Source organism: Urocitellus parryii, chromosome 1 (assembly GCF_045843805.1).
Source record: "Urocitellus parryii isolate mUroPar1 chromosome 1, mUroPar1.hap1, whole genome shotgun sequence".
Taxonomy (NCBI): Eukaryota; Metazoa; Chordata; class Mammalia; order Rodentia; family Sciuridae; genus Urocitellus; species Urocitellus parryii.
The window spans coordinates 255,767,063-255,781,541 of NC_135531.1; the positions used below are offsets into that span (position 1 = coordinate 255,767,063).

The following is a 14,479-nucleotide window of genomic DNA, read 5'->3' on the forward strand; positions in this document are numbered from 1 at the left end:
CAGGAAAGCCCAGGAAGTGGAGGGAAGGATGAGAACATCCCCCCACCCCCACCCAGGGCAGCTGGAAGCAGACCAGACAAAGAACTGGAGCCCAACTCCGCTGTGCTAGTCAGCGGGACTTTCCTTCCCTGGTTTCTATATATCTAAGCAAACAACAAATGCACAACCCGCAGAAGGAGGGAATTCAGTCTTCACACCAGGCTGGCATCTCTAAAATAAATCTCTCCATAGGTACGAGGCTAAACCTTAAACATGAAGAAATAATCTTTGAGTTTTATAGCAGCATATGCATGTTTCTGCCCCTCCCCCATAAAACTCCCAACAGGAACAACCACATCAAACGACTGCTTTTCAGAAGCCAATTCAAAAACACCCTACTTTATCACAGAAAGAACATTCCTTATATATGTGAGCACCTCCATTATGTCTTATTTGAAGGAGGAAAATGTAATAAAAATCCTATCTGAGATATTTATAGATCTCATAAAACCTGATTCGCTCTCATAAGCTGCTGTAAACTCAGTCATCAGGTAAGGCAGAATGGCAGGTGTGGTAACCAGCACTGTATTATGTTATATGTGCCTAATTCTGGCTCCTAAAAAAAATAATAATAATAAATAACTGCATGCTGGAAAAACTTAGGAGAAACAAGTCAAAAGACTACAGAGAAAGAAAGGGAACACGCTGGATACCTGCATGAGCAAGCACACAAATTCCAAGGATGTCACCCTAAATCCAGTTTCTGGGGGGGCAATATGTATTTCTATCCTTTCCCCAGTTCTAAGTACAAGTTCTTAATGACAGCTTCTCCGTGGATGGATAAAGGAACACCAGAGCCAATGCCTACCATTCTGACTTCCCCACCTTCCCTTCATTCATTCTTTCTTAGACACTCTCTAGGCTCACTGGGATCTTCAAGCACCTAGTGACACTATTTCGAGAAAGAGCATCGTGCCATTTTGTATCATTGAGGGAGAGAGGCAGAAGGATGGAGCATTCACTGAGTGGCAGCTCGGTCAGAGAGCCAATTCTTAGGTAGGAATTTGTAACTTTATGTCACAGATGACCAGAGACTCAGAGACATTCAGTGACTTTCGCAGGGTTCCACCTGTGCCTGATGTCAAAGCCTACATGCAATGTGTCAATGAAACAGTGTGACCTTAAGGAGTATTTGCACAGACTAGCCTATTTATAGATGAGAAAACCAATGCCCAGAAAGCAAACAGACCAGTAAGCTATTCCAGTCCACACAGGTCCACTGACTGCCGGTCTACTACTCTGGCTTCTGCCCTGATGTCTCCTATCTAACCAGGAGTCACTATAAATAAAAATAGAGTGTGGGTCAGACTGCCTAGGCTTGGATTCTGACTCAAAAACTATCAGGCTATGATTCTAGGCAAGCCATTTAATACCCAAAACCCTAATGTCTCCATCTATAAAATGGGGATAAGCAGAATATGTATTTCCCAGGATTGTTGTCAAGAATAAATGAAATAATGAATATAAGGTGCTCAAAGGAGATAATCTTCAGGAAATAGCTGATATACACACATAACATACACACACACACACACACACACACACACACACACATAACATAACTATGATGACAGGAAGAATAGCCAGATGGGAAGAGGGATGAGAAAAATATATCCACTACTTGTTTGCTTTGCAGCCACAGTAAGACAATTTGCTTAATTAATCATCCTCTAGCCCAATTTTCTCACCTCTGAATGGTAAGTTCTGTAATATCTGCCTGTTCCTTAGTTACAGCAAGGACATGTCAATAAGAAACCATGAAAGAAACACCCCGAGCCCTTCAGAACAACAGCTCATACAGATGTTTGTAAGACACCATGGGGCATGGTGTATACACAGGTAATTCCAGCAACATGGGAAGCTGAGGCAGGAGGATGGCAAGTTTGAGGTCAGCCTCAACAACTTACCAAGACCCTCAGTAACTCAGTAAGAATGTCTCTCAAAATTAAATAAATAAATAAATTTAAAAAAAAAAAAAAAGATCTAGGGATGTAGCTCAGTGGTTAAGCAACCCTGGGTTCAATCCTCAGTATCCAAAAAAAAAAAAAAACTTTTCCTAAGCAAACATAAAAATTCCCATCATGCCATCATGCAGCCAATCATATTAAAGGAAGCAAGAGCCTCAAGACAGATAGGAAAGTGCATGTTTTAAGGCTGAGCAATCTTGGAATGCAGAGGTAAAGTCAACAACTCAGGTCCGACATTGAGTAAGATCTCAGTAGCTCACAGGAGAAGCACTTGTGCATAGGGCCTCCTCACAGAAGAACTCCAACACCACAGGAGGAACTGTGTCCCATGAACTGGGTCTACAGTGGCCACTGGAACAAACGTTAAAAGCTCAAAAGGTAGGGGTAGGGGGTAGGAAGAATCTATTTCCACTCCTTTGTATACGAGCAAATTTTCCGCCTCTCCAAAAATAAGTGCCAACGTTCTGACCACTCCATTGAATTCCTGCTAACTGAGCTCTGGAAGGTGAATGTTAGAGTGGGGTCAAGAGCAGGCGGGCACTCCCTTGTAGGGCAAAGGCTCCGCGGCTAATTGCCATTTTCACAGCTGGGTTGAGCTTTCCAAAAAGCATCCTTCAACCCTGAGCTCTGAGCTCCTCTGCTCTTGCCAACCATATCCCCATCAAAGACAGTTCATAGATGAAACGATGTAGCTATAGTACAAACAATTTTGCAAACATCACAGTTTGAAAAAGGGGTATTTCTAAACCTTCTTTGTGGACATCACCACAGGCCCACGGTCATGACCACAGGAGCCAAGCCTTCTATGGAAATGGAGCCTGCCTCCTTGCCTGAATGTCTTCAGCAGCAATTCTTCCACAGTTTATTTTGGTTTCTCTTACTAGAAAGATGGTTCCTTTGAAAATGCTTTATAAATAAAGTCTACTTCCAAACAGTGTGGTCAGTGAGAAAATGAAGAGCTGGTAGCGAATGCCTATCTGGCATCAGCCAACAGATGTACATCCAGACAGTCATCCCTTTAAACCATGGAGTAGGCAGAGCTAAGTGGAAAATCAGGGCTGAGGACCTACCAAAGATGAATTCTTTGAAACATCACATGGTAGGAGCTTCATGCCCAATACCACAGTTTCCAGAAATGGAATTTGACCAGGTTAAGCAAACCCAGGGTGGGTCATAGGAAATGTGAACCAAACAGGACTGCCTTAGACACTTTAAGGTGAGGGAAAGCAAAACAAGAAGAATGAAGAGTTCTTGAGCAGCTGCCATTAACCAGTGAGCTAAATGAAGTGCACATGCCAGCTCTGTTCTGCTTTTTATAAACCACTGGTACACTTAAATTCCAAGTTATACAAGAAATTTGATATTTCAACATAAGAAATAAAGTACCTGCAACTCTAATATAGCATTAATTCTCTAAAGATCTATGGCTCAGTACCTTGTCTGCATACTGGAATCCCTGGAAGCTTTACAAATACTAATGTCTGGGTCCCTTCTCAAAGGATACTGATTTACCTAGTCTGCAGTGCAGCTCTGATTGGGAACCACTATTAAAAACACAGTCAAATCTTAAGTCATAGTTAGAGCATGCTCCCCAAATAATTATTGAATTCTGAGTATGTGCAAAGCTCTCTAAAAAGCAGACTACATATTAAAAGCTGATTATCAAAATTATAACCAAGGTATCAATTCTGCTTTACATCATGCAACCTAACTGGAAAAATGAGAAGAGAGAGAAAGGGAGAGGGAGAAAAGCAGGCAGGTAGGCCCTACTACAAGACAAAAACTACAAAACATCATAAGGAAGTACAAAGTTTTACCCAAGAGTGTAGAAATCAGAGCAATTACTGTTGAAGCGGGGAGGGGGGCAGTTTCCTGGAAGATTTGGCAACTCTCTGAAAGTTAAAGAATAGGTAGTATTTGGACAAAGAGAAGTGGGAGGGGTAAGAGGAAGAGGGAGGAAGAAAGAAAAAGATAAAGAAAAAAAAATTTAAAAACAGAAGCAGGAAAAGCACAGTCACTTCATTTGGATGGCATCTACCATACACAAAACAGGCAAGAACTTGCAGATCTTATGTAGGCCCAGCCTTGGAACACCTTGACTCTTAGAAGTCTGCCTTTATCCTGTGTGCAGTAGGGAGCCACAGCCACACAAGTGAGGAAGGCAGAAAGAGAATTACCTGGAGGTGACAGGGGTCTCCCCAGGTGGCAGAAGGAGCAGAAAATTGAAAACCACCAATGTTAATATACTACAGAAGCCAAAGCAATGTGATTTTTTCAGTTATTTTTACATTTCAGTAATGGAATTTTTCAATCTAGAATTTTTTACAAATTACATTCGAGGGAGAGAGAAGAGCCAAAGATGGATTGCAAGTTAAATCTAGAACATGATGAGAATGGTCATGTTAACAAAAGAAATAAGGAGGCCAGGAAAAGGAAGAGGTCCATGGTAGAAGATGATGAAGTAGGGGTTTGGGACACACTCAACCCAAAAAGCATTTAATGTTAGTTGCATAGGTCTAATTTTAAAATGCAGGCCCAAAGTGCAGGAAAATATGTGGACTGGATCTATAGATTGGAGAAGAAAAAAAGAAGTCTCCAAATAATTTCAAAAAAGAAAATTCAACTTCTTCTTAGAGGTGAAAGAGATTTGTGAGATAAGTTCCAAGAGAGAACTTCCACCATCAGCAAGGCCCTAAGCAACTTCAAGAGACCCTGTCTCAAAATTAAAACTGAAAAGGGCTACAAATGAAGCTCAGTGGTTTAAATGCCCCTGGATTCAATCCCTAATACAAAAAAAAAAAAAAAAAAAAAAAACAAACTAGAACCAGGATGTAGGAGCGATAATTGGGGATAGTCGTGAAAATTAGGCCTGCTTCACCATCCAGACCATCCAGTTCCCTATGTTAGGCTGAATTCATTCCCTACTCCTTATTAAAGTATGCAGTACTTTTTGTTTAAATTTATAAAACATTCCAATTCCATTGCCCATCCAACCCTCTTAAGAATTTTAAACTGCTTCAGAGAAGAATGTCATGGACTGGCACATGGGTTGCTGTTTCACGCCATTCTCTGTTGGCAAGGTGCCAGGAAAAAAAAAAAAAAAGCCACTGCACATTTGCTCCTCTCTACATAAAACACTGTATCTTTCACCCAACACCCTACCATGTCTGCCTTGATGCACCCTCCTTACGCCCACTCCACTTATTATTTAAATGACAGTACTTTTTATAAGACTAGTGTTGTAATTGGGGGCTTTTTTTCCAGCGCAGTGTATATTTTCCAATTTACCACACATTATTAAAGTGGAAAAGAGATTAAATTAAACAAGTAAGGCTTCTTTGAAATATTCAATAGCTTGGTCTAGGACCCAGCCAATTCCAAAATTCTATGTATTCATATTCTTGGAAGTTAAAAAAGGGGGGGGGGATTTTCTCACCTTCCTTTATGGAGGTGGGGGAGAAGAATGAAAAGCGAGTCTATTTATTTAGTCTATTATAAAGTTTATTCAAAGGCAATGATGGAAAACAAGCAAACTTTTGGGCATCTGAAAGAGTCTTGTGCCCTGGAGCCACGGGTGTTAACATAGGGCAGTGGCCTTAAAGACCTCAAAGCCTTGTCTGGCTTCAACAATCACTTGGTCCAACCCTACTCTCTTAAGAGTTGAGAAAACCAAGACCCTTTCAAGAATTACAATTCGAATACTCTATGTTCCTAGCTTTGGCACAGGCTGGGGACCTGACTTTCAATATGACCCTCAGAAAATGTCAATAAATTCATATTCAGAAATAGATATCACATATGGCTCTACATTAATTATTGTAATTACCTAGAATCATTTCCGAATGACTTGTTTCCTGGCCATTACAGACATGTGTATTCATTCACATTGTACACTCATCTGCCTTAAGAGTATCCAGCCCTCAACATGTCCTTAACTAAAAGTCTGCCCAGGGTAGAACTGAGGAAATCTCAAGTGTGTTTTATAAGCAAGTTTGTAACAATGTACATAAATGCAGATAGGCACAGGCCAGTGAGTATTTAGAAACTCACAGAATTTAAGATTTTTTTTGTTTGTTTTGTTGCAACTGTGTTCTACTCTGTGTGTGTGTGTGTGTGTGTGTGTGTGTGTTTTAAAACATGTTTTTTCTCCCCTGCTAGTCAAGTTCCTAGAGGAAAAAATCTACACCCAACTCTACTTTGCATCACTCAAACCTAGTATTTTGCACAAAACAAGAGGTATAATATTTTCTGGATTTAATATAAATAAGAAATCCCCACAAGGTGTAGGTCCATCTACCAGTTCAATCAGGAATGGTCTCTCCAGGAAAGCAGTCGGCTCTCCCATATCAAGCAGGCTGACAGTAGATTCACACCAAGACTGGCACAGACACTCAGCTGTAACATCTACACATCAAGCATGTGGCGGGTACAGCTGCTCCAATGCAGAGTCGAATAGACAGAATACACTGAAGAGGACCGATTTCTCAGGGTCACACCAAATATCAAGTGAGAAAAAACAAAATGACCCAAGGCAATGGAAATGAGTCTGCAAATTAACAACAAACAATTAGGCCAAGAGGAGAAGTAAGATCATGACCCATCTTAGGTCAAAGCATGTCCTAGTGATGCCAATACTTTGTTTATTGGAGGAACTCTTACATTAGGTCTAATAGGATAGTTTATCTCATGAATGTTCTAAAATGAGCATACAATGTAACAAGAGAAGAAGTATTTTTTAACTTCTCAATGAAATATGTAACATTAATGATTAGATACTGTAACTTCTTCCAATTTGAACATCATTAGCAGCTGTAGAGTTTTCTGATCACTGTACCTGGTAAACTTTGGCAATCTGGGGTTGAAACATCTCCACCAGTTTATGCTAAACAAACACTGAGCTGATTGGGGAGAACAAAGGGACTTGGAGAAGACTAAACCTCAGCACCTCACCTTCTTGGCATTGCTCAAGTTAAGTTGGGGAGCTGTCCCAAACTTTCAGCAAATTCCTATTCTAACACTCATGCTAACTGACATACAGAGTGAACCAGAATCGCAGAGGCATTCTCTGCACTCACCAGCCATAGGTGATTAAAAACCTGTCCCAGAGTACTACAAACTGCAAAGATGGGGGCATCTACAAACCAGGCAGCTATCCGAGCACCTGTCCTATCTCACAGGAGACACTGTGACTGGCTCGAGTAAGCTATATTCTTCTTTCTCTAATAAGCACAAAGTGATGAAAGATGACTACAATGCCTGTACTAAAAAAAGTTAAAATACGGGAATTCTCTGAAAGGAGAATTTGAAGACTTATAAGAGAATGGCTATTTAAAAACCCCATTCTGACCCTCTCTAAACTATCCCATTTAAGTGGAGAGGCAAATTAGCCCCCATAGGCATTTATATTTAGAATGGGCTGGGAGAGAGGAAGAGCCCACATTTGAACACTTAAGGTCTCTGATATGCCCATCCATAAATCATTTCAGGGCAAAGCTGTCACCCTGCATCTTCTGCTCTGCCTTTTAAATGGATGGGACCCCAATATTCCATTCTCCTCAGGGTAGGGAGTGGGGGTGGGAGATTCATAGAGAACAAAGAATAGTGGTTTTCTTTTCCCCCTATTCAGGACAGATGAAGTAAAAATATCTGCATCGAAATCTTCACCCACTCTAAAATACTAAATTTCAAACAGGTAGACTGAACAATAATGATTGAGAGCCCCTAAATCCACACAAAGATGTATCTATTAAAAGAACATGAAAATGAATTTATTAAAGAAAGGCTAAGTGTGTGATTGATTGCCTTCACATGTGCTTTCATTTTTAAAGCTACATTTATTTAGTGATTGCATCCTCATAAAGCAAAATCTGGATTAACAGGGGAAATTCTAATTTTTTTTAATCCACCAAGACACTGTTTTGAATAAAGAAACAGATTTACAGTTAGTAAGAATGCACAAGTTAAATATATTTTTAAAAGCCAGCTATTTTATCCTTTCAGCATGGTTACTAAGGCTCCTTTGTGTCTACAAATTTCTCAGGGTGGTGCTGTTGCCAAGAAATTCTAATTCATGACAAGGTTTTCTGCAAATTGGGGACAGTGGCAAACCTGCGGATGGACAGATCCTACAGTTTGCTTTGTCTTTCTGCCTGAGAAAGTACCTAGGTGTTTAGGCCTGGAGAAGGCAGGCAAAGGTAAGATCATACAAAGGGGAAAGAACTGTTAGTCGTAGACTAAATCCCAACCCTGGTACCAGGAGGCTATTCTTGGAAGGCAAGGATTTCTTTCTGTAGGTTTTCCCCTAGAGATGCCTCCTACCAAAGGCCCTCATAAAAAAGTGTTTCAGGGTGCCTAAAACCAAGATGAAATTGCAGTGTTATGGGGACACTTCAGTCCTTACAGTGGCCAAGTATGCCATTAGATTAAAACAATGGGGGAATAGAGGAGGAGGGAAGAATGTTCTATGATTTATTTATTTGTTTCCAGTAGCAGTGGAAAATTTTCTCCAAGCAAAAGGGAGGCCTGAAACTGACCCCATCTGCCAATTATGAATCAGCATTAACAATGAACATAAATGCAGAAGAGATTTCAAGTAAACATGCCATCCATGCCCCTCAATGACATGAAGCAAAGTGAAGTCCAGGTAAGACTTAGAGCATCATTACTTGACTTGTACTCAGGGAATAGCCAGCTAGGTATAATGAATAAATAAAAGTCTAGAAGTCTTTTAAATAGTCTGAAAAAAAAAAAAGTATTGTGTCAAATCCTTTTTATTCTATTGGCAATAAAAGTCATGAATGGGTCTCCCTTTATCTGCCATCAAATTATACCCTATAATCTCCTCCAGCTTCTGTCCTACCCTTGACTTTTTCCTACTTTTGCTCAGACAGCTCTTGGAAATTTTCCTGCAAGTTTCCAAAGAGCTTAAGGCTGGTAGCCTTAAGAGTTGTGTCAGCTGAATTCCATAAAATAATAGACCACATAAGCACAGTGTAATTTACAGTTATATGACAGGGAGAGATGATGTTACTTGGGCCAAGTGCTTAAGTATGCAGTCAGAGCCCAGGAATGGAGAGCTGTTAATGTGGGATGTCCATTTGGGTTTTTAAATTATACCAGCAATGATTTTTCAGAGTTGGAGCAGTATGCAGCTACAGCATCACTGCCTGAAAATCCAATGTCAAAATGATAATCTCCAAAACAGGAGGTGGCCCTGTCACAGTCCGGGACTTTGTCATGGGCTCATTGACACAGGAAATTATCCTATTTCATAAGTTTGAAATAAAATCCCCAAATAGTCCATCCTCAATTACAAATGCACAAATGTTCTTGGGTTTATCATCCTAGACACTCTTTCCTCTAGAAACCAAATCAGATTATGTGGATCTCAGTATTTTGCTCCTCTCCCCGAGGCCAGGTACACTGCTCACTTTAAGAAGAACATCTAATAATTACTCCTCATTTGACCTCTAAAATCTGATTACCCCACAGCATCAGGAAACTTCCTCCTGCCTGGGGTTCTTTGCAGCAACCTTCTCAAGCTGTTTTGAGCAAAGGAGTCTCAAAATTTCACCATCTGATGGTTGATTTGGAACCAAGAGTTGCATATAATCACTCCCCTCACTTAGGTTCAGAAGCAGCAAGGGGGTTCAGAGAGGGGAAGGAAGGAAGAGATGGTGATGGAGGCTAGAGATGTTGTCATCAATATGAACTTAGGCTCCTAGTTACCTTTATATAGAGAGAGCAGTTGTGGCTGCAGAGCAGTCATGGAGTGGTACCTTGTTTATAATTGCTCACCCACAATTCTGTTTCTGTACAGACTATGAGCAAGCCTCCGAAATAATTTGGTAAAAGGTTTGAGAATGAGAGCAGTTGGAGAGAGTTAAGGTAAAAAATAAGGAAGGGGTTCAGAGGGGCAAGAATTCCTTTGCCTGCAGACAGAAACTAAGCTAGAGGTTCCTTGAAGGGGGAGGAGGGGAAGGGAGGAGGAGGAGAAAAGGGAGAGCAGAGCTGGCTTCAGAGGAGACAATAGAGCTAATCTATCCCCTAATTGTCAGGCCACTGATGTTTCTTTGCAGATCTAGAGTTTCTCCTGGAGGGTCTAGCCAGATCTAGAAAAGCAGGTTTCCTCTGGAGAGGCCTTCCCCCAAAGCAGGCTTTACTACTGCGAAAACTTGAACCAAAACAAAGTTGTGTGATTCATCAGGAGGGAACGTTCTAACAAATAAAGCCAACTTTCTTTCCTCCAACACTGCTTAACAGTCACAAACAAGGGCTGCCTTGGGCAAGCTGACTAAATCAACAGATTCCCTTCCCTAACCTGTCTAGACAGTCGTTAATATGCAACTGATTCGACACCAATGAGCTGACAGTGTGAAATGAAGGCGATTTAGAAAACGAAATTCTGGCAACATTTTGGTTAATTAGCATGCAAAATAAAAGAAGGAAAAAGATCCAGTGAGATCCTTCATGAGATAAAGTCTTGTTAAGAACGAGGGAAAGAAGGCAATGAAGAAATGCTTTATGCTACAAATGTGTGAACTGTGCATGTATTTAGACAGAGAGTATCTGCCAGCATCTTCAGACAAGAATGCATGTGAGGACACACAGACACCAAAGGCCAACACCTGGAGGAAATCTTGCAGCTTCTAACCAGAGAACAACTAATAACAATGGTACAGTCAGAGGATCAGCTTTACCATTGGGCTACTCATACCAAAAGCCAAACCTCTCTCACTAAAGCAGCAACTGTTACATCGCAGCCTCAAGCTGGCAAATCCTGCTTTGGATCCTGGCAGAGGAAATTCAGCCGTTCATTAGCCTTAACAAGCTGCTGTCACTGAGCAGAGAAGTTACAAGAGCAGCCACACACCAAGCCTCTCGCAGTCCTCCTCAAGGGCAAGTGGGTGTCTGTCTCCAGGACGGACTGTACAAGTTCACACTTCCGATGTGCAAATCCAGGCCATCTTCTTGGACTTTCCATGGTGCATATTGTTGGGTTTTTAAATACCCGCCTGTCCCCCCCACCCCACCCCCCACCATCTTTCCTGCAGAATGTCCCCTCAGCAGCTTCTAATCCCTGCTGGGGGAAAAGAAAAAAAAAACACACTTTTTTTGCAGTAGACCCAGCACTTTCCACTGACCAGCATTTTCTTTATTCCACTTCACAAAGCCCAGTGAACTTATTCCTAGCCCTGCTTCATCCTCCCTGGGACGCAGAGCCAACTTGGCACGGGTGCCCTTCAGCATCCTAGGAGTTTCTTAACTAGTCCTCCAAGACAAAGTCAGAGGCGTGGAAGCACACACCACCCTTTGTCTGAGGTTTTGCTATCTAACCGGAGAGGGACCCCAAACAAAAAAGAGAAACAAGGACACATGTAGAGGGTGTTTTTTTTTTTTTTTTTTTTTTTTTTTTCCTAGAGGCATTACACTGGGGAAACCTACAAGGAATTGTCAGCCTAAGATAGACACATCTTCCCGTCCTCCTTGTAGATATCCTTGAGTACCTTTTGTCACTGGGCTCCTCTCCCTAGGTCCACATTCTAATCTCAAAATCAAGCTCCTGTTCTTTATTGACACTCGCTAATTACTGGGAAAACACTCCGATTTGCTCCCCCCACCCCATCTGACAGTCGTCAGCAGCAGTTGAAATAGATGAACCTGATTTAAGGTACCAAACAGGTAGAGCTCGGTGGATGTAGAGATGTGGTATACTGTCAGCGATCGCTTCTAAAGCCCGAAACCACCTTCCCACCCGGCTCCTCCGAACCCCAAAAGTTCGGCAGGTCTCCGCTGGGGGACAGGGGTGTGCGCAAGGATGTGTGTTGGTGACTGAAACACAGGCAGCTCGGATCGCTGCTCAGCTCGGCACACTAAGGGGTTAGGGGTGGGTGGAGAGGTAAGCGCATATGACTCTTTAAGAAAACATTTTAAACAACATACAGCCAAAACGGGGAAAAAAAAAAACATAAAACAAACAAACAAAAATTTCAACCCAAAGCCCACACCAACGCAGCCCCTGCGTCTCCGCCGCCACCACACGATTTACACAAGTAATTTAAATCATTCACCTGCTGCCAGGTCTCCTCCAGGGATGGCAAAGCTGAGAAGTAGCCGGTGTCGTGGACAAGTTGTAGCTCCTGGAATATACTATAACTAGCCAACACGTCCATGCTGCTGCTGCCGGGCAAAACGGGAGGAGAAACCCTCCCCCGAGCACAGTTGGGTCTGTTTGTTTGTCAGTCTGTCTGGCTCACCCCCCAAGAAGGCAGACATCCAGTGGCCCTTTTGTTTTGTTTTGTTTCAGTCAACTAAAAAGAAAAAAAAAATCAATGCAGGAGAGAGGGAGAGAGGAGGTGAGAGAGGAGAGAGTGAGTGGGGTGGATGGAGAGAGGCATCCAGCGTGTACAGTGCAGATGACTGCCAGGAAAAGGGGACTTCACGGGAGTAACAATTCCCTTCCAGGGCTCTAATCACTCCAGCTCGTGGATCAGGAAGGGGATGCAAACTCACTGACACGAAGCTGCCATCTATTTCTGCAGCGCTGTTCGCTCCTAATGCAATCTTTGCTCTTTATTTTGGGAGGTTGCATTTTTTTTTTTTCTCGCGATCGCTTCTCTCCCCCTCACCCCTTCCCTTCCCTACCCTCCCCACCCCCCACCCATCCTTGCTAGTTTGTAGTCTCCCCCCCCCCAACCCTTTCTCCTCCTCCTGCTCTTCCCCCTCCCCAAACTCCCTCCCTCCTCCCGGCTCTCCGCGCAGCCGTGGGATCTCGGAGGAGGGCATCCATTAGGCCGCGTGTGACCATGTAAGGTAAACAGGGGGCTCATGAAGTCACTGAGGACCAATAGGGAGCTCGGAGCGGGCCCCGGGGCGGGGCTTGGCCCTGACGGCCCGCGCGGATTGGCGCGCAGCGGATCTCCCTGCTGCCATACAAGGCGGTGCGAGGCGAGCTATTTTTAGAGGGCTATATAAGGGGGCTGAGGCGGCCGCCCGGCGGCCGGGGAGCACGAGCGCCGGGGAGGGCCGCGGCGACACTCGCGCCGGCTCCCGGGACGCCGAGGCAGCCGCACTCGGGCCGAACGCCGGCCTCCGACCCTCGCTAGGCTGCCCAGCGAAGCCCCTTGGTGACAGGAGCCTGAGCCCCTCGGAGGGGAGGGGGTTCCGTGTCGCCGCTGTGGCGCTGAGGCGGCCGGTCAGGAGGTGCCAGTCCAGAGTGCTGGGTTAGGATGCCTCCTGGAGGAGGGAAAGGGAGGAGAGCCGCGGAGAAGCTGTCAAGGGGAAAGTGACACTTTGCACTCTGCCTTCCTCGCAGGCACCCGGACGAGGGGCCGCGAGGGAAAGCGATGCAAAGGGGTAGGGTCACGTACTACAAAGTAAACCAAAAAATAAAAATAAAAAAGCACCAAAAGCCCCTTAACGAATTCCCTACAGGATCCCAGGCTACAGAGAAGCAGCTCCGGAGGAGGAAGTGCCTCACAATGGCAGAGAACAAAGGGGAGCAGCACAGAGAGAGCGGCCTGCGCCCGCCCCGGCGCGGTGCGCAGTCCCCGCCCCGACCCGCGCGCCGCGGTGCGCGCGGCCGACACCGCCCTCCCGCGTGTTTCTTCTGACCCCAGTCCGAGACCCTGCGGGGAGTCTGATGCCCAGCTAGAGTAGATTGAAAACGTGCCTGCCCTTGAGTGGGCGTTAAAGGGGAGAGCGGGAGCCAGCCTAGACCTGCCCCCCACCCCTCCCCACTCCCCCCCACCCCCGGCTGGGGACTGGCAGCTTGCTAAGGGGTCTTTATGTGAGGCTTACCGTATGGCTTTGGCGAGGGGGTCTATGCAGAGCGTGGATGGGAAGCTGAGGAACCCGATTGTTTTCTGGAGCTGGGATATAGAGATAGATTCTGTTATCTCAAAGATAAAACCCCTGCACAGTACGTGTTGTTTGAGTTGACCAATTGTTTGCTTGACCTTAAATGGTTAGTGTGGTTCAAGCTTCTCCAAAACGCACTGCTGGCTGAACTTCTACTTTTGAGATGATTGCAGAATTCAGCACTTAAGAGATGAGAAACTTCCTTGTGCCTTTAGTGGAAAAAATAGACTTCCCTTGATCGCCTTCTTCACCTTTCCCTGCCTTTGACCATGAGGGCCTCCATATCACAATATTTGAAAGATTGTTTTGTGGAACAAGCACAACTTGAAATACAGTTCCAGGGAGAATTAAACAAATTACTGGAATTGAAGAAGGGATAGTTTATTCACTTGTTAATGTCTGGAATTCTGCTGGTCGTATTTACAGCATTCATTGTATAATTGGCACATTTACTCCAAGGTAGATGCATGGAATGTGCTGCCACTCACTAGCTGCATGACTTTCAGTGAATTACTGGGTCAAAGCTTCCGCCTAGGGTCTCAGAAACAGGAATACTGATATGTGCCTTGCCTAGTTGTTATCAAGAGTCAAAATGACATTTGTGACTCACCTAG

At 43.9% G+C, this 14,479-nt stretch overlaps 1 protein-coding gene across 3 annotated transcripts in view; it reads right to left on the reverse strand.

Moving 5' to 3' along the window:
• Positions 1 to 12,596, reverse strand: part of Klf7 (KLF transcription factor 7) — an 84,595-nt gene extending 71,999 nt beyond the window's left edge. For all 3 annotated transcript variants that reach the window (XM_077803383.1, XM_026394605.2, XM_026394604.2), the window contains exon 1: positions 12,077 to 12,596. In XM_077803383.1, the coding sequence (XP_077659509.1) occupies positions 12,077 to 12,178 (102 nt within the window). In that variant the 5' untranslated portion in view covers positions 12,179 to 12,596. The remainder of the gene's footprint in view (positions 1 to 12,076) is intronic.
• Between the last annotated feature and the right edge of the window lie 1,883 nt (positions 12,597 to 14,479).